Raw genomic sequence first — 25541 nt, 5'->3', positions numbered from 1 at the left:
CGTGTTTATAAGCCACGGAATTCATATTGGGGGGGGGGCAGAAATTGGTTTGCATTCTTAAGCAATGACCGCCGCAGAAGTGTCTGGACCCGGATCTGAGGATAGACCGACTGTGTCGCCCCGCGGTGCCCCGGGAATGAGACGCGCCGCTCGGCTGTAGCTCGCACACACGCCCCGTTTACGCTCAGGCTGCCCGGCCGGGATGCCGTCGCTGTGACCGGGGATTGAGGAGGAGGAGGAGGAGGGTGGGAGGGGAAAAGGTAGCCCATCAGCCGTACAGTCAGGAAGAAAAAAAAAAAAACAAACAAACTATCAAACAAAAGACCCCGTCGATCCAGCGCTTCTCCGGATCCTTTTTTTTTTTTTTTTTTTAAATACACAATCTACCGGACTCCTACCGGAGGATGTGCCAGCCAGGATGCTGCGCTTCCCCGTGAAGAAGATCAGGAAGCAGTTCAAGCTCCTGCTGCTGCTGGTGCTGCTCACCTCCGCCGTGTGGTTCACCTACCTGCACATCAACCAGGGCAAGACCATCAAACTGCACTTCAACTACGGAAAAGGTAGACTCCTAAGGGACTCCCCTTTCTGTTCCTCTTTCAAGTTTTCTGACAGGAGTCCTGTCTTTCCACCTGATGAATGTGAACCAGAGAGTCCCTAAAGACATTTAAATGGGCATTAAACTGCTCCTCTATGAATAGCTACTGTAGGAAAACCTTAGGAGATGAAACCATAAACTTGTCTAACATCACCGTAAAGTCACCACTGAGCTTCTGCAGGAATATTATAGGAATATTAAAGTGACATCACAGGAGATAATAATGCAATAAAGGATGATAAGGCCACCATAAACTCACCACAGTAGACACAATAACAGATACAAGTCCTGTAGGAGAAATCATAGGACTGCAAACTTATGCTGAGCTCTGTATAAACACAGCAGTTGTATAAAGTCCTTTTTATAAATACAGTTAATTGCATGGATTTATGATGAAAATGTCTTTAAGGCGGCTTTCGGTAGGGTGACGTGTAGGACCAGATAGGCCACAAGGAGAAGTGACACAGAAAGGTGGCGTGTCTCATAAATTGACAATCGTTTCCTTCTCCACGCTGAGCAGAGAGTCCCGCGGTCTTTGGCCCAGGTCGAAAAGCCAGGCGCCCGCCTTCAACATTAATAATCAAAGGGCTTTTCATGAACGCGGCTTCAGAGGTCACAGGCCTGCCAGTTGCACTTGGAAAATATATTAAGTTCAGGGTGTGGGGCAGATTTCCACCTGCTGCTGTGATGCTTCTGATTACCAAGACTTGATTGTGTTCAACGCAGTGCACAGCAGACGCGGCTGGGTCGAGCAGGACGAAAGAAACAACCGCTGATGGGGGGGAAAAACAAAATACAGATAAAAGGCGTTGAATGGTGTATCGTCACCTGCTGCAGCTTTAACATGGGCCGATGGTGTATTCTATCTCTCGCAGCTGTCTGTGTAAAGTGATACCCAGTGATTATGATGTCCTTGAAGAGAAATGCACCCCACACACACACACACACACACACACACACACACACACACACACACGGTGCACTGACACAGCGAGTGATCATTTCATTGTCTCTGATCCTTGCCGTGGGGGTTTTCCCAGCAACAGAATAAATTTAGTTTTCTGATCATGAGAGACCGTGTGAGAGTCATACGGAGGACTGAAGGCTGTCACTCTGGCTTGTTTTGCGTGTGTTAACTCCAACTGAGTGAGTTTGGGTGTTTTTGTATTAGAATTTGGGCAAAATAAAAAAAAAAACAAAACAAAAAACCCAACACAGTGTTCTCGCAGTGAGTTTAGGAGGAGAGTTTGAACTAAAAAATACATTATAAGCTTAATTTATTGCATCGCTATTGCATCGCATTTCGCTTCATTTTACTGAGCTCACTCTGAAGTTGATGCGATGAAGAGGTCCTTCCCGTTAAAGCAGATTGACTGACTGACTGACAGATTCATCATCCTTTTCACCTTTGTGCTTTTTTTTCCCCTGCTGTCATTGCTGATTTCATGTTAACTTGCCCCAGAGCACGACGATCGCTTTCATTCATCACAAAGCACGACATATTCTTATTTTGTGTGTGTGTGTGTGTGTGTGTGAGAACTGCCTTCCTCATTTTTGGGTTTCAGCTTGCAGTCTACCTTTTTGTGACTCGACTGCTGCAGCCGTCTGGTGACGAAGGAAGCTGTTATTCCTCACTGTGCTGTTCTGTGTATCTAATTGACTGTCTTCCATTTAGCAGGCATCTGAGCAGGTCAACCCACTTAACCTCTTACGAATAACATGTCCCCTCTCGCACCAAGCGTTTCTAAGTGAGATGTAGCCATTACTGAATATGGGGCTCTATGAAGTGTGTAAATATTCATATCAGGCTGGCCGTACTCTCTCCACGCACAAATCTTCATTGATTCTTAGCACTGACGATAGAGCAGGTAGAAATAATGTAATTTCATTTCTGGCCTGAGTCCTCTCTTATTTGAATAAGAAATGACAATTTGTTAAATTTCCATTCTGCTTGTCCCCATTTTGGAGGAAATTAGATTCATCATGGCCAAATCCTCTCCATGAGTGAGCAAATGAATCAGACAGATTGCTACTGGTACTTCATCCCCCAGATAAAGTCTTATTGGCATGTGACCAGCAGAATTATGAGAAATACAAACATCTTGCCATATTTCCCCTTTGAGGCCGTATCTACCTTGTGGCGAGGAATGTTTTGTGTCAAAGACAGTTGATAGATTGTTTTATCAAGTCTTTCAAACTTAGTTGTATTCAGCTGAGTGTGCGCCGGTGTTGGCCGACTTGGTCAATGTAATGAGGCATCAGAGGCCTTCCCTAATGGCCCCCCACGGAGCCCTCCATGGTGAACAAACAAGGTTTCCTCTGAAACACAGTGCACTTGTGTCTTAACTAACATACACGGCGTGCGTCTACAAACTCATTAAGCATTTTCAATATGTCTGTGAATGCTTTAAAACCTGCATTGATCTTCTCTTCCTGTCGCTGGCATAGTTAGCTTTATGGTGCATTTCAACCACTTGCTGTTACAAGGTCTTTGCAGTTGTATGCGTCCCTGTTTGTATGACACAAAAATGTGGGAATCTGGTCACGGCATGATGATGGAAAGCCACACTGTGAAGGATGTGACAAGAATCTGGGTGCTGCATTGAAAATAAAGCATTTTCAGCAGTTCTTTATTGCCTTGACCCAGCTTCAAATAGACATGTTTGTGTTTCTCTTTGGCTGCTAATGTTTTTGTCTTGTGATAAAGAGGATTTCTGCTGCGTCTAAATTATCCGTGCTATTGCTAACCGATCCTTCAGAGAGACATCATGCCTCAACTCGTATGCGCTCATTGATATCAGACTTTTGTTTGTATGCAAAGAAATCCATCACCCAGAAGTGTCAGCAGGTTATTTTGATTCAGAGCCGCCATCATTCAGTGCATGAATCCAGTCAGAGCTGTATGGAATACAGCGCTCCATTTTCTGCCTCTAGATTATTTGGTGCGGGATGGAACTGCGTGACAGACTTGTGATTCAGTTCGTTCACCTTTTTTTTTTTTTTTTTTTTTTTTGCAATTTTGTTGAAAGTAGAGAGTGAGAAGGCGATCTAATTCAAGTAAGATGATGGCACCAATGAAGAGAAGCTTTAACCTCAACTATTTGGAGTGCAGGTTTTTAATAGAACTCTAAAAGTTGAAGTTTCTTCTGTCTTTTGTGCTTGTAGAGGAAATGGAGGACCCTCCTGTTTACATATTCTGTCTGCCTCTGATTTACGAAGAGGCCAGTCATAGAAATATAATTGCAGCGCAATGGGCAGTACCAATAGGACTTCTCTAGCGTACGTCTGTTTCATAGAGCATTCATAATTCTTCCTTAAAAGCCAAAGTACCTGTTGTAGCTCTGATGAACAGGAAAGCCAAAAAGGTATAATTAAATAGTTTTTAGATTGCCTACTGCCCAGACCAGCGTTATTTAATCAGAATTTCAATGAGGAAGTGTGCTGGCCGGCAACGCTGCAGTGCATATTAGATGAGTGCCACATTTATGTGACCACCCAGTTGTACAACAGCCCCCCTGTTTTCCAGCATCAACAGGTCCACTGAGGAGGAGGAGGAGGAGGAGGAGGAGGAGGAGGAGGAGGCGGCTGGCTGCCGCATACAGGCCTCTATTGATTAACTATGATTATGCATACAGAAGCAAACACACATTTATGCACACAACCCACGCACACAAACATCCAAATATGTCACCTACATATTTGTAAACTTGCACACAAGACACACATGCACTTCACATCGTCACCACTCTGAGGGGAAAAGGAGGAAGTCTCTGGGGCTGTGACAGATTGTCTGCTTGGTTGCCCATGGAGACAACATATGGGAGAGGAGCATGTGGAGATGGGATTGTGAGTTTATTTTATTGAGACCAATGTTCTCCCTTTTTTTTTTTTATTTTTTATTTTTTTAAAGAAGCCTGCCTGTGTTAAATATTCCCTGAAAGAATAAAACAGTAAAACAACCAGAGCCAGTCGAAGAAGAGTAGAAGAGTTGTTGTGCTTTAGAGGAAAAAATTTAAACTGACTTGGAGAAGCACCCATTCGCATTTATAAAAAAAAAAAAAAAAAAAAAGCATATAGTTGCACTTCAGCTTCTAGTTGGATTCGGCTTGTTGCTGTATCTCAGCAGCAACACCCTCAGGCAAGTTTGCTGTCATGGTAACCATGCCCTCCGATGTCACTTTGCCTAATTTTAGCTCTTGTGGTTCTCATGGTCGGTCAGTCTTACCTTGGCTAGAACCACTCTGGCGGCGCAGTTGTAACAGACACCACCTTCAGTGTGCGTGAGTGCTTAAGCTCATACACAGCATTTTTCATGTTATCATTTATTCATGTAACAATTTACCTTGTCTGATTTGTGAATAATGCAGCTGCTCAGCGCTCAAGTGCACTGTGATGATTTGTTAATGGACCAGGGAGGGACAGAACAAAAAGACATTAACGAGCCACATGTTAATAAAAGAGCCAATTTCAGTCATATTGTACAACTTGGGTGTCTTTCTGACAAACAGATGAAGCTGCTTTTATCGGAACAGTGAGCCCAGCTTAGCTGCCACCTACAACTGGTTTGGGAATGTCAAACTGAGGATACATGTGAACCCAGCTGGGTGGTGCAGCTTTTAAAGATTGCTTCCATTTAGAAATGCAATGACTTGATATCGCCGTGGAAGAGCTCAGTTAATCAGATTGAGATAGACAAGTGTATTACTAAATTACAGCTGTGCTAGAATGGCAGTTTATATTCTTTCGAGTCATCCTGTTTGGCTAGTTTAACAATAATATTCCTGATGCTGTACAGGCACTTTAGTTTCATTTCCAGGTGGAAATGATTGCTTCGGGAAACCTGGATGATTGAGAAATAGATCTTATTATCTGTGCTCCTCCATACGCAGTCTTTGAGAGATGATTTAAATATAATGAGACCTATATAGAGAAGCACTGCATTACATTTGAAACATGCATTTCTTTGATATTGTGTTTCATTTAAAGAGCCGTGCCATAAAGGCGCACACAGGTGGCAGCCGGTCCATTGTGTGCTGGTGGCTGGGGAGCTGGTATGGGGACTGTCACAGTCACAACTGTGAATCTGCCAAACATCTTATCTGGCCAAGACAGAGAATCTCTCTCTCTCTCTCTCTGAGTAATTCCACAGCGAGGATGAACGATGCCCCCTCCCCGTAACAGCTCACACTGCACCATCAATGTTAACCTTCAAGATTAACAGCGATGAAACAGTGCCTCATGCTCTCCTTTATGTGCATTTGCTCTATTTTCATTGCGCATGTAATGTTAGTTTTCACCCTCGTCTATGTGGATGTTTGTGAAAATGCACACATATAATGCTCAGCAACAGCCTTATCCTCCTGTGGGTAATTTAGCATTTTCTCCTTAAAATTTTTTTTCACTCGGGATGTGTCACATGCCCACAGCGCATTTCACGACTCTTAAGTGTTGCGTCTGAGATTAACAGATGTTGATATAGGACTGAGAAATGAAGGGAGGCTCTGCTGAAAGGTGAGCAAGAGCGATGGAAAAACACGAGTCCAGAGGGTGTGTTAACCTCAGGGTTAATGAAATTTGTGTTGGGCTGCGTAACAAGCCACCATCAAGGTACCAGCTCTGCCCCATGCAGATGAGAACTCTGGCCCAGTGCCATTGCTTTGCCGCAGGAGATTTGTCTCTGTGTGTGTGTGTGTGTGTGTGTGTGTGTGTGTGAGCAAGCGTGAGAGAGAGAGAGAGTCAGTAAGTGAGTGAAACAGAGAGATTTAGTGTAAAAGAGCTCGAAATGTGTATGTGTGATGTCGTTTGTTTTCTGCAAGCGTATTATAGCGTGTGTCTGTGAGCGTGCGCCTCCCCCGATCTCGCTGCCGTCTGCACTTTAGCCCCAGTGTTTAGCCGAGCAGAAGAGGAAGCAGCTGAATGATGGCACTGTCTGCCCTCTGGCACGCTCGCCACGAATGGGGAGCAAGTATTTGTGAAGTGAGGGACGGGGCAGAAGAAGGACACCCTTCTCACGCAACAGGTGGGACGGCGCCATGGGAGGCATCGGGACAGGATGTGGCTGTGACACATAATAAACTTAAAAAAAAAAAACAAAAAACAAGCCCTTCACAGTGCAAGCTCAGTGTAACCTGTTTGCACATGAAACTGCTGCGGCCGTACTGCACATGTACACCTCGCTGTGGAAAGTGTCTAATAAAGGAGCAGAAACGTCAACAATGCCATCAGGAATGACTTCAGGACACTTTTCTCAGCAGAAATTTTAGACATTTTACAAACACACTGCTGGGAGACCCCGAGAATGGGGGTGTGAATTACTGATGAGTGTTTAAAGAATAAGGAATGGTTAGAGCCGGAGAGACAGATGTCAGGTGGGAGTATCGACCACAGGCCTTTGTGATCCTCCTCCATGATAGGATTTGATAGCACCCCCCTTCTGCTCCGGCTTGGTTCCGCTCTTTACTCCCCACCTCTGCGGAAGGATTTTCTTTCATAGGGGTTTCTATGCGGCGCTGGGCTGGTATCAGCTCTGGTGTTGCCTTTCAGAAAGTGATCCGGACCCTGCAGGATTTCAATCAATCCTCAAAGAGTGTGTGCCTGTGCGCTCCCTGCTGCTCAGAATGAGCTTTCTGTAGTGATGGTTAATGGAAAAGGTCACCTCTCCTTGAGGCGGTGCTGCTTCGCAACCAAGACAGAGAAAGGATCAAGAGGGACAGCCAAGCCTTGGAGACAGAAGGGTCAGAGTTATTGGAGACGGGGATGTTGGTTGCATTGTAATCAGCTCTGCAAACGTTTTTTTTTTTTTTTTTTTTTTTTCTTTCCCCACAGCTCAGTTGAAAAGTCATAAAAATGAACCAGTTTCTATACATCGGGCAAAGTGATCGTAGCTTGCCTGTCCCTCCGTGCATTTCTCTCTGTAGTTTCCACTCTCGTTTCCCCCGACTGTTCTTTTGAAATCACTAACATGAGCTTTCCCACTGCTCACCACTCACTTTATGAATATTAACATGTTTGTGGAATCAGTTTCTGGAGGTGGGAGAGGAATTCATCTCCGTTTCTGAAAGCTTGATGGTTAAAGTTGGACAGGGAGATGTTGACTTTTTCTAAACATTGACATTGAGGAGCTCTCTCTTGCACCTCTAGCTGCAATTTAGTTAAAACCAAATCTTGCGTTTTCTACCCGGCTGTCTATCCAAAAGGGTGAAAACACTGAGAAGGAGACGGTAGGCGTGGGAAAGCTCCCCGCTGCTCCACAGCAGGTGTGACAGGGATCCCCTGCTGACAGCACCCAAATGTGAATCTCTTTTTGAGCTGAGCTGAATGGTGTATGTTCTCTTTCCTTTTCCTATCACAGCCTTTTTATTTATTATTTTTATCACTATTATTTTTTTGTGCATCTTGTATTCAGTCTGGCTGCGTTCCCCTGACATTCAAGTTGTCTATTACCATCTGCATGAAGCATGAGAGTACCGGAGGAGCCAGAAGAGAACAGAAAGGACAAAGGCTTTCACTTTGTCCTCCTTTTTGTTTTACCTCTCAAAGGCCTGTTTTCCAAGTTGATTACGATGTGAGCTGCTTTGTAAAGCAGTGCAGCATTGCTCTCTGAGGGCTGTCAAACACCGTCCTCCTTTTTTTTTTTCCCCCCACCATTGTAGCCAGTTATGAGGAAGTTATTTAAGGGAAGAGGAAACATTCCTATTTATTCTGGTTCTCTGCTTGTATTTGTATTTTTCTGCATGTACTTGCTTTGAACCCGTCAAATGTGCAGCGATTTTTAACATTTCCTCATTAATTGAACTCCTCTGTTCGTCACTAATTCCCCCTTTTTCAGTATTCACTGTACCACACTCAAATTCTTGTTTATCCCACATGAGTATCAATCACACTAACGCAGCTGATAGAAGATACCAGCTCTTGATGTTTTAATCAGTAGAAATGTTTTTGCATCTTTTACTGGCAAAATGTAACTTTTAATTGCTTAGTTTTTATTTGTGACAAATTAATTAGAATTTAACCAAAACACGCAGAAGTCGCTAAAACCAATGCAAGTAATTGAAAGTGATTGGCAGCACTTCTTACTGAAGGTTTACCTCTTGTAATTTTTATTTTTTTTTGGTAACTCAAAAGTTTCCTCCAATATCATGGTTGTTGTTGTGGTTGTGGTTGTTTGAGAAATAAAAAGATGACTCTAAATCTCAAAGCTACATTTTAACCTGGCCTGATATCGTGGAAAGGCCAATTTCCTCGCCTTCAGCTTCATCCTCTAGCAATTACATGGCTGTGTTTGGGCCAATTCGTCAAGTCACCAATGAGAAATAAATCTCAGCCTCTTATTGGCTTTATCTCAAGTGCATTATATCAGGCACTATTGTCTACATGACATAGGTGCAGCCAAGGCGGCAGCTATAAATCCCTGTCCTGAGATCCAGCTTGGTTGCGTATCAAGTCTGATCACCCAAATCTCTTAAAGCTTGAGGTTTTTCCTTTGCCATCCATAAGGTTTATCCCTCCTTCATCTCATTGATAGACTCACTTTCTATTCCACTCTTCCTCATTTCCACCTCCTTCAGCATGACATTGTTGTGCGAGAATTGTTAGTCCACCGATCGCTTGATAGACTCTGCAACTCTTACAGCAGCAGGGAAAAGGACAACCTGAACTTAAAGCCTCTGAGTCATTGTGTTATGTTTTTGCTTAAATGTGTGGAAGCATTAAAGATTTCAGTTATAACTGAAGAAATTGTCTGTATTTCATTACTTAAAACTGCCGCTGCGTTAAATTTGTGTAAAAATGCTAAAAATGAAATACTCAAAAATTAAAAACTGGAAACAAAGAAGTAATATGGGAAAAATGAAAATGGAATTTTGGAAAAAATAAAACTGATTTTATAGGGCTCTCAGTAAGAACCAAAAAGAGTCCAAATCTTTGCTTTCAATGAGGATGGGGCTGATTGAATCTCTCTTTCCTCCATGATTGTCGTTTCCTCCTTGTTTTGGTGCTGACTGCGCATGTGTATTGGGACATTTTAAATTGATCCTGAATCGAAGTAAATGAGGATTGTGATTCTTCTATGAATCTTTTATTTTTTTTTTTGGGCACACCACTACCAGTCAGTGAGGATGGCACCATAGGCCATTTGTTTGAAAATAATTGGATGTTTTATCAAAGGACAGCAGATTAAAAAAGACTGGCGTACAGTATGGACTTGCTGAGTTTTGCTAAGTGTCAGAGATTTACGTCTCTGCCTCACGGTTCAGTTTACATGAAGGCACAGAGAGGACATTCTTAAAAGCTCGTCTGACAGAGAGGCCATTGTACATCTAATGTCGCCACACTTCCTTCAACCTCCTCCCTCGAACTTAGTCGCTCATCTTAGTTTACTTTTTACTTCTTTGCTTATTTTTGCCTCCATAACATGGCACATTCACATTCCTTCAGATAAATCTTTAATTATTCATTATTTTTAGTTTTTCTTGAAATGAGATGTGGGACAGTTGCGAAGTTTTCCTCTTGCTGGATCTGGCATGAAAATTCACCTTCTTCAGCAATCTTTGTGTCAAACATGCTGCTACTACCTACCCCGCTAATGGAAATGAGGTGTTTTTACATTGCAGTGGAGGATAGGAGGTCTGGCATTGAGCCGATGGGTATAATACATCGGTGCAGCACTTTTTCTGACCATCCGATTGTGTTCCGGATGACAGGGAATCGGGAGAAAACAGCCGTGGCTTTGCATTTATTGAGCACTAGAGGAGGGAGAGCAGTATTTCTTATTTACTGTACTCGACTAGCTAAATGGGCCAGTCATATTTATGCTTGGAATGAAAACCATGATCAATTTAATTCAGCTCGTGTGTAGTTGTTGTTTGTGGATTGTTTGTTGGCATGCTGCTCGTACCGACCTGAAGTTCAAGTTGTCTTGTGCATGAAAAATAACGGTTGGAGCTGTACACAACAAAAGGTTCTTCCCAGGATGTCTTCCATGCACATTTAGGAGAAAGTAGAGTCAACAGGAGGAAAAAATTCTGCATAAAAACGCACTGTAGGGTATTAAAAGTACAATAAAAAGAACAAAATATCAGGACATTCAAGTAGTGACATTACAAAGGTCAGAGAAGTCATGCTGGTGCAGGTGGATCGCAATAAAGTTTCGTCATCAACTTTTTTCTTTTTTTTTTTTTTTGAACAGAACAACCCTTGAATTTTTACAGTAGCCACCGTGACCTGTTAAAGAGCTCAACAAATGTTGATGTCAGCGACGTGAAAAATATTTCCATAAATTCGCCGTGCTGTGATGATGACTTGCTCATCTGTTTCAGTCTTCATGGGTTTCCCCCTTCTCTAATATCTTTGTGCACTTGGCAGCAAAGCATGACTAACTGCTTTTGTCTCTGTCAGACCGCAGTGTGGACTGCAGCATTCCACGTCCTCCCCTGCCGCTGCTCTTTTCAAATAAACCTCTTTGCAGCCACATGGGTCTCAACTTCTGCTATTCCCAAAAGCTCTCTTCTGTTGCCAATTAGATAGAATTGCGCCTAATCAGCAGGGCGACAAAGTGCTCCAATGTAACTCGCTTATTTTTCACCATTTAAAGTGCCAAATTAATTAGCCATAAAAACCAACTGTTAATTCTTCCTGCCTAGTTAACGCGCATTGTTGTCATAGCTCCTCGCAAACGCACAAATGTTCTTGTTAGATTTCTGTCTTTGCATAGAGGAAAGTTAGGCATCGCCAGTGACAGTCAAACTCGGCACAGTCAGAACTTTCCTGGTGTGTTTGAAATGAATAAGTAAAGGTAAAGGTCTTTTTGTTAATAACAGGGTTTCCTACCGAGAGCTGGAGTTAGCCAGTATGTTCCTTTACATGTGGAGAATATGATTAATTGGCTGAGGCAATACTGTAGCACCAGTTATGTTGCTTCACATTTTACCGATCAAAAATTGCAGCTGCCATAATTTGCACATTCCGCTCGGACACGTTGCGGTTTTGATAACATTTTGATTAATTGTTCATACCTACTGCACTGAGATAACAGAGTACACCTTGTCTTCTCTCATTGTCACACTCATGTCTCTTGTAACATTTTTTTTTTTTTTTTTTTTTAAACATGAAATGAAAACATCTAAAAGATAATACATATAGACACATGGTGTCTGTAAAGGCCCCAGCTGAATTAAGGTCATATACATTTTTAACTGAGCTGTGTCTGTCTTTGAGCAAAGAATGCACCGTCAGTGCCACCTTTAATGTCTTTGTCTGACTGGAGGGTCAGGTGACTGTGAATTTTTGATGTGGATTTCATGACTGATTCCACCAGGATGATTTAGGTCTTTTCTGAACTTTCTTCACATGGAGTAGTAAGTGACGTTTAAAGAGGGACAAAATGAACATAAAAATCAGCCCCCTGGTTATCAGCCAGGTCATAGAGGGTTAGGGTCCCAGAGATCATCCTCTAGCATTTGAACCAAATTTACATTTTTCTTCTGAAATGTGTAATAAAGGGCGAGCACAGAGTTCACTGACTGGAGTCCATTTCTGTGCAGCCACATATGAGATGTATTTTTCTTACAGGCTTGGCTGGACTGGTGCCAGGCCTCCCTCCGTAGGTGCTCCGTCCTTACAGCGACACTGGAATATGTAATTATGGTTCCACAGCAACATCATCCACAGCAGGAAAGGCTGTTTGAAAGTGCGGCGGAGCAAAAATGATTGATTGTCACACTTTACATTACTACCGTGGCTCATTAATGAATATTTTGTTTGTCGGGCCCAGTGACGTCTGTGTGCCAGGGTGAGTTCTTTCCACTCTCTCCCCTCTCAATGTTCACATTTGGAGTGTGGTTTGGCATTTCTGCAGGTGGTCTCCTTCCACCATTTCATTGTGCCAGTATTGGCAGCATCCTCTCTGTCACTCTCGCCCCCCTCACCTCGCCCCACCATTACTCTCATTTTCGGCTGCCGTGGTAAGAATAATCACTTGGTGTGCTGTCGCCGTAAAATGTAACACCTGTGGTCTGCTGCAGGCTTGGCTTTTTGCCCCCTAGGTTGAATATTAACCCCACTGGCAACCCACCCCGCCCCAACAAATGCACACGCTGCCCATTCATTCAGTTCCATTTGGTCCCCTCATTCAAATTCATTCATCTGCGACAAGGGGATCCTATTTTGCTGTGTCGGTTCTGGGGCTACATGCACCCACATACACATTTGTGCGTTGAATTTACTTGCTTGCCCTCATTTAAGCTGCACTGGGCATGACTCTGGAGGCATTCAGATTTGCCCAGTGAGCTCCGGCTGTGAGGAAAATAGGTACAGATGCTGTGAGGGAGTCATGACGAATAGGAGACAGAAATAATCAGACTCTAACTGCAGGAAGCGATTCGTTTAAAAAGAGTACTAACCTGGACTGTGCATATTTTAAAAACCTACGGGCCGGTCTTCACCACGCCTCAACTTTCTTGCTCTACACCAAGATTACAGCAGTTTCTTTGCCATTACGCAGACAGGTTTTGTGAAGTTTAGGACAGAAAACCTCAAACCAGGTGTGCATTTCTATAGGTGAGGTGTGCATGTGTGGATGTTTCTGTGTGTTCAAGCCATTGAGTGAAGGACAGTGAAAATATCTGTTGCTTTATCAGTTTTCCACTTCTACATTTCCCTTTCAACAGGTTGACTCACAACTACATGGGAGTCAGCTGAGTTTGACACAACACCCTAATGGACAAGACTTTCACAAAAGATGCACACAGACAAGACTGCACTCTGACATCCACTTATTGTGGTAGCAGCCAACTCAGACCATGAATTTGTGAACATTAGTTTAAAAGTCTAGATAAAATTGCCTGTCACAGCTCTCATGCCACAAACACTGTGTGCTTGTTTTTAATTGACTGAGCATTTCTGGGTGTCTGGCCCTACAAACCTCACAGCCTGCAGCCCACAGCGAATTTAGCAGGTCAGAGCAGGAACAGAAACGACCTCCCCGCGCTAAGATTTCAATAAATCACTCAGATTTTCCCAAAAGATGAGCAAATTCATGTGTTTTCCGGAGCACTGAAGTTGGTTTGTGATGAAACTAAACTTAATCTGTCATGGAGAGCAGAGTTCTGATTATAGTTGGGAAATGCTTCAGATGCTGCCTCAAGTCTTGGCGCAGAATGGGAGTCTGTTCACTGATCCGATACCATAGAAGTTATTAGTCAACTTTACAGTTTCACACTCTGATAAAATGGAAATTTACCAGAAAATCAATTCCTCTCCACTGCAATAAAAAGTAGCCTACACAGGAAATTATGCTGAGCAGCCACTGTTAGAGAGGCAAAGAAGAAGTGGCCTATAATCTATAAATTAATTAAATTGTACAGATTGAGTTTCCGTTATAATGATGCAGATTTCCAAGCCCAAATGTAACTGTTTGCATGATGTCATCATGTGACTTGAGTCAGTGAGTGAGACACACACACACACACACACACGCACAATGAGACGAGACACAGTTGGAGACAACCTCAGCACAGCTCGCAGTAATAGGACACAGCGGTTTTTAATTCTCTATCCACATGTCAAATATGAGATAATGAAACCAAATGTAAGCACACTACTTCAGTATAAGAGAATTACTTCAACCTGCATTTGTATACAAATAATTGTGTCCCAGATGTTTTGATCTCAGCATTTGATACCATGTTCTCAGTATAATTTCATGCATATGGTTTAACCTGAGCCAACAGCAACAGGTTAATAACATCTATTCAGGATTAGTATCATGTACTCTGTACGATATATTTTTTTTTTCTTCTTCTTTTTTTGTTTGAGACAACTAGCAAATCTTGGCCTTTGCTTTCCTCGTCTAGGTATACCAGAGAAAGAAGAGCAGAGAGGTAGGAACCCCCCCGCTGAGCTTGCTTTGAGAAAATATACTTCCAAGCCCGAGAGCTATGAGGCCAAACTAGAATATAAAGTAGGAATTCAATCACTGTGGGGGGAGGGGGGGGGTTGTTCACTTGCTCCAACTTGTAAACTTACAAACTTCACTTGTTAAATGCGACATGTCACTTTGGGGTTCATTGCGCCTGGAGAGGGGGGGGGTCATTCTTCACAGTTTTCTGTCAGCCTGCCTCACATTCTGTTATCTCAGGTAGTCAATACCCTCATTTCCCAAAAATCACTTTCATCGACCTGAAGGCAGCGGGGTCCTGTCCTGTGTAGCCACAGTTCTGTGAGCTGATGGACGGGGGGGGATTACCGTCAGGACCCGGAGAGCGAGAGGCAGACAGAGAGGAAGTAAAGCTGGCCTGAACTCCTGAGCCAAACTAGCAAGTGTCACAAACAGTCTCCTCCTCAGTCCACGTTTTTTTTTTTTTTTGTTCAATAGCCGATTAAGGCGTGGACCAGGACCTGCCTGTCACCAATTAACAACCAGAACCAGACTCTAACTAACCTGCCACTCTCCCTGAATCCTGAACGGCCTCGGGCAGCTGTCTATCTTAAGCTGCTGCCACAGTCGAAAAAACAAAGACTCTGGCGTGAGAGGGAGAGCTCTGCCACGATGCAATATTTCACCTCTGGAGGATGTAAAGCAATAATCTGGATTTAAACTCAGATTGTCTGACAAACTGTCCCACACTCAGGAAAAATGTCACTTATCCTTTTCTTTTTTTGACCTCCCCACAGAGGCTCTTTTATAAAACCTTTATTATCCCGGTGCAACCAACCGGAGAAGTGCATTTTTCCTGCCGATAACAGCGACAGCAGAAAGACAAAAGGATTTGCAAAACGGAAAGGTCTGGTTACATTACATCACGGGCTACAAAGACAGCTGTCTGCGCGTTGACACCACTGACATCCTCTTTTTTTTTTTTTTTTTGGTGATGGGTTTCCCCCTGTATAATTTTTCATAGTTTTACCATTAATCTGTGAGATGGAGAGAGGCGATGGGGAAAATATGCCAACAGGTGAAGAATAACTGTTGTTTTGACGGTTTGAAGTGCAGTCGTACTCCACAGTCTAAACCTGTGTGATAAAACCCACAAAACAAAGTAGGGGAGCAAAAATATGATCCCTGGTTTTTAGATCAACACACACAATACATTTAAACGTGTAAAAAAATGATGTCATTATTGGATACTTTTATGTTTTTGTTAGTTTGTTTTGTTGGTGTTTTTTTTTTTTTGAGCAAGTATTCCCTCCTGTTTTTCTATTTGGCCTCTGGTACTCTATTAAAATTTCTTTCCTGCACTCTTCCATCTCTCCCAGCATTCCCTGTGGTGTTTCCTCTTTAAATGTCTCTGATTCACTAATTGAGAGTTAGCCTGATGAGAGGGCTTCAGGGCCAACAGACACATGTAGCATGAAGTGCTGTGCAGATGCTCTGTGGACACACACACACACACACACACACACACACACACACACACACACACACACAGATGCAACCATGCGGTGACTAACAGTCCTCTTTCTTACAGCCATCTGGGAGTGAAGACATCAAGATATGTTTGTAGCCCACTCAAGAAATCACGTAGTTAGACTTCAGTGTGTGAACCTGGCTGTGTGGTTGTGGTTGTTGTTGTTGTTGTTGTTGTTTCTGTGCAGATACACATACATAGGTGTGCATGTGTTATGTATTAATATGTTGTCACCCATTTTAGCATCCATCAAAGGGAAAAACATGAAGTGCAAATTAATTAATTAATTCATCTTCTATCACTTATCCGTTTCTGGGTTGTGGGGGGTGCTGGAGCCAATCCCAGCTCACATTGGGTGAGGGCGGGGTCACCCTGGACAGGTCACCAGGCCATCACAGCGCCAACACACAGAGACAGACACAGACCAACAACCACTCACACTCATACTCAGACGGCGGAAGAAAACCAGAGTGCGAAATAAAAATTAAAAATGGCTCATTATGCTCAGTTACAACCAGTTTACTGCTCACATGTGAGACAGTGCAGCCAGTGGTGTTACACTCACATTCTTGACAAATATTCACAGTTTCCTTTTGAAGGGGCGTGGTTGTACTCCATGAGTTTCTGTGACTACTTGACTATTTAATTGAAGAGCAAGGCCAAATGGTGACAGCACAGCATAAGATTGACACCCGCGCCCTTCTAACTTTGTACACATACCTGGTCTTGGTTCAGTTAATGGTATTTATGAGCTATGCTAGGCGCCTGGTTGTGCAAAATCTCTCTTCGTTTATCGCCCTATAAAGCACCGACTTATTTTATTTTACCAGCATCAATTCGCCAGTTGTCCTATCTCATTTCTCCAAAATAATATATTCTCCCCTCCCAATATTCTCTGGAGCATCTGACAGACAATATGGGGCTCAGTGAATTCCCGAACTCATAATCCAATTTCATAATTCACAATTCCCCCACTCCTACCCGCTTGCCAAGCCGAGGGCAGCAGGAACACAGAGGGATATGTGCACTGACGTGTGGCCTGTCAGTGAGCGTGAGCAGATAGGGTTAGAGGTTTTGTACAGCCCGAATACAGAATAAACTACAGGTTAGAAAACTGTTATTTCCTCAGGTGCCATTTGCAGGTCCCTTTGCTGCACTTCTTTGAGATCTCTCCAGAACCTGTGCAAAGGAGTCAAAACACTGGATGTTGAAAATGGTCGTCTCTCTTCTGACAGACTGGATGACATGAGGGGTCTCTGAGCGTTTTCTTTTTTGTTTTAAATTATTGACTTTAGAATAGAAAAAGAATAGAATAGTCCTTTCTTGTCATTGGGGGATGCAATGAAATTGAGGGTGCTCCCACCAAGCCACCGTGCACCGCAGAAAGACGAGACAAGAAATAGTCAAAAAGAAATAAAATAGTACACAGGTGGAAAATGCATATAAATATAAATAAATAAGTTAAAGTTGGGAGTGCCTGTGAATATTGCAGAGGGTTTAAGGTGCTGAGGTAGGAGGTGTTATTCATAAATCTCTCCTTGTTTGTCTTTCTCCTGACCATATAAACTCTTAGCATGCGTATTTGTAAGAGCCGCTGTCTCGCCCAACTGTGGTGTCCCGTCCACAGCCAGGCGAGGCCCCAGCTTGTTCCTTGGCTCTGAACTCAAATGTCTTGGCATCCATTCATGGGTACACAACCGCGATATTGAATCACACAAAGAAAGAGATCTCTGATTTCCCAGCTGGTTTTGCTCTCTGTGGCCCCCTCGTTGCGCCCCCCCCTCCCCACACACACACACACACACACATTGGGTGGCACAAAAACACATCACGTCCAGAGGAAGGAAACTCAGATGATGTAACCACGGCCAGCACGAGGAGACAAAGACAGCGCCTTCATAAGCCATGTTTTTATGTTTAGTTAAAAATGTGACACTGATGTCCAACATTTTTCTCTTTGTTAAAGTTAAACTCTCCATTCAGACAAGAGTCGGTAATTGCTTCTCTCTGTGGAAAATGCTGTGTGACAATCGTACTGCATCCGAGGCAAACAAGGACCAGTCGATATTTCTGCCATGAGGACCGTCCCCGTATGCATTTATCAGCGCGCTAGCTCATTGACTAGTGTGCAGTGGGTGGGGGGTCCGACCATGGTTTCTGATTGACCTGCTCATTGTGGAGCCTCACATAGGTTAATGATCCAGCAGGGACAAATTCTATGACAGCAGACGTCGAGAGCGTCTCTCTTTTTGTGTTATAGTTTGGTTTATAGGAGTTGGTAGGTAATTCGTCCGCTGCTCAGCGACACTGCACTAGCGTTGTTCCCGTCCTTAGATCACAGATAGCCTTTCCAGCAACATAGATTTTATTCTTGATGAGCCTACATAAATAATCGTGGGAGCTCAGGTTTTTATGCGTTTATTGCTTCGCCGATGCCGCTGCTGGACCACTCTCAAAAATGAAATCATAATCCGCTAATGCTGGGTACTAGCTACAGGATGAGGCAAAGTCTGTGAAATTCTAACGCTTTAGCAGCCTCGGCGTTCCAGACACACTCATTGCTAAAAAAAAAAAAAAAAAATGTGTCGGGTGATTCTGCTTTTTGCCGTCTTGTCAAATTGATTAGAAACCCCCATCTTGACAGGAAGGAGCTAACTGTCTAGTGTCAGACGATCCTTGCCAAGGTTTCTTTCATACCATCAAGGAATCAATGGGGCCTCGATTCTGCATGTGCTGTTTTTTTTTTTTTTTTTTTCCTTTCTCTGTTTTCAATGGGGGCGGTGTGCAAATCAATGGCTTTGAACTCAGACGAACAGCAATTCAGATGGGACTGAGACATTTAATGAAATCCTATCCACCAGAGACACACTCGGCCAATTCGCCTAATGCTGAAAAATGCGTGAACTTTGAGAAGTAGATCTCCTAGATATATTTTCCAAGCATACCCCCCAATTACCCCGTGAGTGCATTTATTTAAAAAACGCTGAGATGCTAAGTTTCATAGTGACACTACATTGTGTTGAAATGTTGCCCATGCTGTGTCGACCTACAGTTCTGTATAGGTGAGCAGTCTATGCCAAGTCAATTACTTAACACTGACCCGGGGTAGTGGGTCTGTAATCTTGACAGGAAAGCGGTAAAGCTGCGCTCAAGCTCTAACGTTGGAGATGCCCTTGACTCGGAGCTGGTGCTGTGGAGAGGTGCATACAGACACAGGTGCTACTTTTTAAATGGACCTGCTGGGACACACACACACACAATGAAACACTGATAATATGATTGCTGTGGTGCACTTCGGAAGTCTGGACTCCAGGCCTCAGGGGCTTGAAACTGTCTCTTTCCGTTCTTTCAACCCTTATCACACATATTGCTTCATAATGTTGTTTTGAGGACTGGTAGAAGCTTTGTTCTTTACTGAGCAGAGGAAGATGTCCCAGAACCGTCTACTCCTCCTCACCTTTCGATCAAAATCTCCAGCCAAATGGGGGCACACTCGAAGAAACCATTTTGCTGCTCAGTCCACGCTGCTGTTTTCAGATTCAGAACCTCACAGTAAACACCGGACTGGAGATTGATGAGAAGAATGCCGAAGACATACTGCTGATATTTGGCCAGTCACAACCCCTGTATGGTTACAGGGGTAACCAGAGTAAAGCACAAAACAAATCTTTATATTAAAAGTGAGTTCGCCATCAAAAGTTACTCTCCAAATTCCAACAGTGGGTGGAAAAAATAAAGTAAAAATCCTTAGTTTTTCTTATATTCTCCATCTTCTGTTTTTCTTACTGAAGTAGCATGCATAACCGGCGAGCTCTGGCCCAGGCCATCACTTTCCGATTGTGAATCACTGGAGTGTTAACTGCAGGGTGCGTTAAAAGCTCTTGTGCTATGAATGTAACAAAGGCTGAAGCTCTCTATAGAATTGGCAAGTAATCATCTGGTAATATTAATATGTTTTTAATGACAAAGTCTTCAAAATGAAGGGGAGGACCTTCTATAAGCCCTCTAGGCTTCTTTCCTCTCCTGCACAATTTATATGCATACATTTTTTTGCTGATTGATGTCCTACTTTGGAAAATGCACTGTGCAAATAAACTGTAAAGCTAAAGCTGTTAATTAATACATTAGCTTTGTAGCAGAACCAACAGTAACAAATCACTGGCAACATCAGCATCTCACCGTGTCGTTGAATAATATTGAACATGTACTGTATTTATTTTTTGCCACAGCTGAAACATGCCATTTTTGGGTAGTGAAACCAAGAACAATGCTCAGAAAGATGCTGAATTGCATTATGGATCTGAGAGAGCCTCACGAGCACATGCACTCATTTGAGACGTGTCATAATTACAGCACTTTTAGTACATGAATAATTTTTTTCATCTCTGTGTGCGAACAAGCCAATACCAGTGTGAGCCCAGGGAAGATAAGACATGACCTCAGCATAACCAGCGGTGTTCTGATTCTGCACTTACACCCACACAGACGCAAACACACAACGCTGACCCTTGTGTGCTTCCACATCGCTTTATGGAGATTGCCCGTTCTTTCTTGACTGAACAATAGGTTTGAGTGGCATCGTGAGAGTTGGAGCAAGATTAGACCTCAGCTCCGAGGGCTCTCTCCAAAGACCCCTTTGTCTGCATTGTCAATAGAAACATGGTTCCCTGAGAATCTCTGTCTGCCTACCAGCCATCCATGTCCCACATACTGTATGCATCTTCCCTTCATCCCCCCCCCCCCTTCTTTTCCAGACTGTCTGTGTCGTTGGTCTTGTCCAGCTTACATTAACCTTTGTTGCCTAATGTGCAAGGAGTGAGAGTTGCGTCTGTCTTTGTTTATTTTAAAGAAAATAAATTTACCTAAATGTGAGATACATCGTGAGCTGAGCAGATAACGCTCAGTACTCCCTGAAGTTACACAGGAAACCAGCCTATCCGGCTCCATCGCTGTCTGTGTGTTAAAAGAAAATGGATGTACAATTTGATATGGGATTTTACTGCATCCTCCTGTTTCCATTGTTCCTGCCCAGTTGCTTGTCTTTTCAGCTGGCTGAGAAAACAGAGAGAATCAACAAATCATTGCAATAATGGTGTCAGTGTAATTGGCTGCCTCAGCCAGTAATCACGCAGCAGAGCTCTCTGATAATAATGATGCATCTCATCTCCCTGATTGTTAGAGGGCATCTCAGTAAGACGTTAACTTCCCCGAAGCTCACCCTCCCCTTTCATTTTCACACTGAAGGAAATGTAGGCGGGTCAGAGCCTCACCAGAGGGTCAGCTATGCATGACCAGGAAATCACCGAGAGAAATCGCTTTCCATTTCAGCTTGATATTTAGATTCAGTAATTACCCCCAGCCCTCTGTTCATCACCAACATGCCGAAGGTTATAAATGAAAACACGCGTAGACCGTGTGCGCGCATGTGTGTATGTTTGTTTGTTCATCCGGTTGTTTGCATACATCTTTGTGAGCATTTGTGAACGGCAGCCCCCTCCCTCTTCAGAGAACTTGACCTGGTTTCTGGTGTCAAACGCCCGCATGGTTAGGGGTGGTGAGTAGGTGCTCTATTCATCCTGAATGGTAAGCACTTGACAGTATCAGTCCACCATTAAGCCGTGTGATGGATGCTGCTCTGAGCGGGAACAGATGGGTGGAGGCTGCTATGGATGGAAATGAGATTTGTTTGTGAGTCTAGATTTCGCTGCTGAGGCTCATTCACCCACAGCAAAACAATTTGTAAGCAAAAGCTGATTAGACTTGCCAACTTTATTATCAAATATTAAAGGATAATGCGAATTTAAAGGAACACGCCTGTCATGGAAATTCATCCCGCAAATATTTTACTTGCCCAGATATTTAACACACTCTTAACACGCTTGTCTACACACCTCGATATAGCCAGTGTGTAAGCAGTAATTTAAATTGACTAACATGTTGACAGATGGTGTTAAGAAGTCACTGTCACATTTCAGTGGCTAAAAATGACTCTTTCCTGCCGATGTTTAGAGCTCATGATGACGTGTTCAGGTGAGCTTTTAGGAATGCTTTGCTTGCATCGTTTATGACGACACTCCTGAATAAAATAAATAAATAAATAAAAAGTTCCTTGTTTGTTTGAAATGGTTTTGGAGGATTGTTTGTATACTGGCTGCCTAACTTGACCTGATGACGTGTGTTTAATACAAAACATCTCCCTACTCAAGCCTGTATCTTGCTGTATTTCATTCATTTTTTTGTGGTGGATCGGTAGCTGGACTCGTAGTTTCCTCTGCCGTTGAGTTGTTGTGATAGTTTCCTGTGCCTGTGCCTTCTTCTCTTTGAGTCTGATATCAGACGAGGGCGCTCGTAGGGTTATTATACTGCCCTCGTCGGCTTCTGGAAGAATCACATCATCCGAGCCTACAACGCCTTTGACACTGCCGGTATCTTCTGTTCTGTGGGGGGAAAAAAAAGTACTCTTATTTTTATAATTCTCACAGAGACTTGGTACCGAGGTTTCGGTTCTTTTTTTACATCCCTAGAGTGTGCCTATGTTTCTGTGCTTGTCTTAGTGGGCTCTATTCTATTGTTGATGGGTGTTTGCTTGCCCAGAGCGAGAACCCTGCAGCTTATGCATGTGTGTTTACTATCCTCCTCACTTGTTTGCCTGTGTTAGTACGGAGGAATACAAATTGGGCTGAGTTCCTTGTGGCTACAGAAGCTGGAGTAAGATTTTTACCTTCCTTTCTCCTTTTTTTTTTTTTTTTCACCAAAAGCTCTGCTGCTGGATTTGCTTTTGGTGTTACTTGCGTCCCCAGCCACATGGCTGCAGTCATTTGATTTTGGTCTTATGAGTAATATTGTCGCATCCAATACCAATTCAGGCCGCAGTGTGAACACTGCTGGCCTGTTGTCCTGGGCAGTGAGCATCATGTGCTATTTCCCCTCATCTTTATACGTCACTACTGCTTGTGTTTCTGTTGACCCTATGTTCAGCCTTAAGTAGTTTTTCTGGAGTTGCAGTTGATCCCTCCACTTCTCCGTATACATCTTCTATCCCTCTCTTACCCCTACATGATTGGCCCCATCTAATCCTCTTTCCTTCAGCTGTGAAGGCCTTCCCACACCAAATTTCTCATTCGCCTGCAGAGAAGTATGGGAAAAAAAAAAAAAAGAAAGAGGTGGAGGGAAAATCAGCACTGCATTTTGCATCCCTCACTGTGTCCTCTTACCTCTGTCTACCGCTCCATCTGCTCTCCTCCCTTTTTCCATCTCTTCACTCCCGCACTTCTCATCGCCTCCTTCTTCCCACTCATCCCCCAATCTCAGGCTCACACCTTTGCTTTTAAGCAAGGTGGACCAGGCTTATCTCTGCTATGGCAAACATTCATTTGCCACTGCTGTCCTGCTCTCCTCCATCAGGTCCTTTTACCCCTCGCATGCTCTCCTCCTCACCTCTGGCTCCCCTCCTTTCTCTGTCTTCTTTCCAATTTCCTCTGCTCAAATGAGATGTTGTGTACAGAGGAGAGTCCTTATCGCCAGCTCCTGTCTGGGTATTAGGTAGGGGAAATGGGTCTGTAATGAAACAGAGAGTGCTGCTGTGCAAACACGCACCCACCAGTTTGTTGGTATGTCGGTGTGTGTGTGTGTGTGTGTGTGTCTGTCTCTCTCTGTTTATGATTGTACATATTCGTCTATATTCAGGCAAGTGGCTGATTAAGGTCACCCTCTCATCTCATTACAATACCTCTCTCCTCCCGTACATCTCTTTCCACCATCTTGCTCCTTCAGCCTCTTCCCGCTTCTGCTGTCTCTTGCCATTTATCACTGTTCACGCCTCCCACTGTCTGTCTCTCTGCTTGTCTTGCTGTCTGAGCATTATCCCGCCCACTGCTTCAGTCTCTCTCGCTGTTTCTTCCTTCCACAATGTGTGTTTGTCAAGTTTAACTGTGCACAAGTGATTTGGCTCTGTATACAGTATGTTTTGCTTTTTTTAAAGTGCGCACTGTTAATGTGTGCGTCAATCTTTTCGGTCCCTGTCATTCTTACTCAGAATGGATGTGTCCCTGATACAACAGCTGAACGACACACCTGTGACGGTTGAGCGTCTTTTGTTCTTGCCTAATGCATGCCATGCACTCCACGAGTCTTCCTGCAGTCCTTCGAGGAGGGAACAGACTTCTTGGTGTTCCGACACTTTTTGTTGCACAGCGATCACTCTTCAGGAGCCACTATCCTGAATTGGATAGTGGTGAGCCCTGAAGACGGAGTAATGCCTGTTAACGTGTGTCAGATCGGTGTATGATTAGGTGGAGTCACACTGTTGCTCTTCGGGTTTATGCCAGTGATCAAGCTTAGCTGAGGCAAAGCTTTGAATCCCTTTTTGTCCTTGTTCTTGACTTTTTCATTTTGATAAAGATGATAGATGTTGACAGGGTTTACCCTTGGTTGGGAATGGAATGATAAGATTTTACATTGCAAAAGTTTTTGAAGTAAGGCTTATTAATATTCATGAGCTCATTCTATACACCTTTGTTCGAGGTCAGATAATAGTTTTAGTTTTTTAGCAGGCACCTTTATCAGGAGAATGCAATACTACCATTATCAATGTTTTCATTAAAAAAAAAAGAGTCTTGGCCTATATGTAGTCTCATAAATCATATTATTATGTTAATCCCTGCACCGGTTTTAATTCTTCATAAATTCACAACGCCGTAAAGGAGAGAGAATGGTTTTGTTATTAAACACTAAAGCATAAAATGTTCAGGCATTGACAAAAGGTGCAAGAGATAGAGAAAGACAGCGATCGAAAGGAAGAGGATGGAAAGATTCTGTCGGGTTAATACAAGCTCACCACTCAGGGGAGGGCTTGTTTTGGCTCTCCAGTAGGTGTGTACATTCACAACAGGAGAGTGTGGCGAGTGTTGTTCTGGGTAACAGATTGAAATATGCTTCTCTGCCTCCAGCTCATGCTTGGGTCAATGTGGTTACCCAAGGCAATGGTTTTCAACATTAAATCCTCCTACAGAGTGAATGACTGGTTGCACAGGGAGACGACTGCACAGTCTCTGGCAACACCACAAGGAGAGTGAAGGCCGCGGCGTATCTCTGCCCAGCAATGGTTTTTTTAATGTCCCTCCCATTATCGGGATGCGATAGGGTCTGTTTGTCCGTACAAGTGTTTTCAGTATAATTTCTGTGTTTACAGAGTTTCCTATCAGGGATGTTTGTGTGAGTGGGGTGTGAATTGCTACATTTTGACCAGAGTTCAAATTTAGGCCATAATACATTGTGCATTGGTCACAGATGAATAAATGGTGGCAGCTCCTGGCCTCTCCTCATCACCCCCCCTCTGCAAAAACAAAAAACCAAACAAGCAAACTAAAAAAAACAGAACATAAGGTTCCACTTCAGGTAATATAATGAGATCTTGTGCATCAGCCAGTGTAGTTTTTACAGTATGAGGTCTCACGTTGTACTGCCTAAGGTTGTTCAGCCTTGTGTGTACGCAAACAAAGCACTTTCCACACCTATATTTATCACAATAAAATTAATACAGA

At 43.4% G+C, this 25541-nt stretch overlaps 1 protein-coding gene across 1 annotated transcript in view; it reads left to right on the top strand.

Moving 5' to 3' along the window:
* Window positions 1-379: 379 nt before the first annotated feature.
* The window catches only part of b4galnt4a (beta-1,4-N-acetyl-galactosaminyl transferase 4a), a 115933-nt gene continuing 90771 nt past the window's right edge, over window positions 380-25541 (top strand). Inside the window, exon 1 of the mRNA XM_029522577.1 lies at window positions 380-560. Coding sequence (XP_029378437.1) covers window positions 419-560 — 142 coding nt within the window. The 5' untranslated portion in view covers window positions 380-418. The remainder of the gene's footprint in view (window positions 561-25541) is intronic.

This window comes from Echeneis naucrates, chromosome 16 (genome assembly GCF_900963305.1).
Source record: "Echeneis naucrates chromosome 16, fEcheNa1.1, whole genome shotgun sequence".
NCBI lineage: Eukaryota > Metazoa > Chordata > Actinopteri > Carangiformes > Echeneidae > Echeneis > Echeneis naucrates.
The sequence above is the reverse complement of the archived record's forward strand: the minus strand, read 5'-3'. Positions and strand labels throughout refer to the sequence as shown.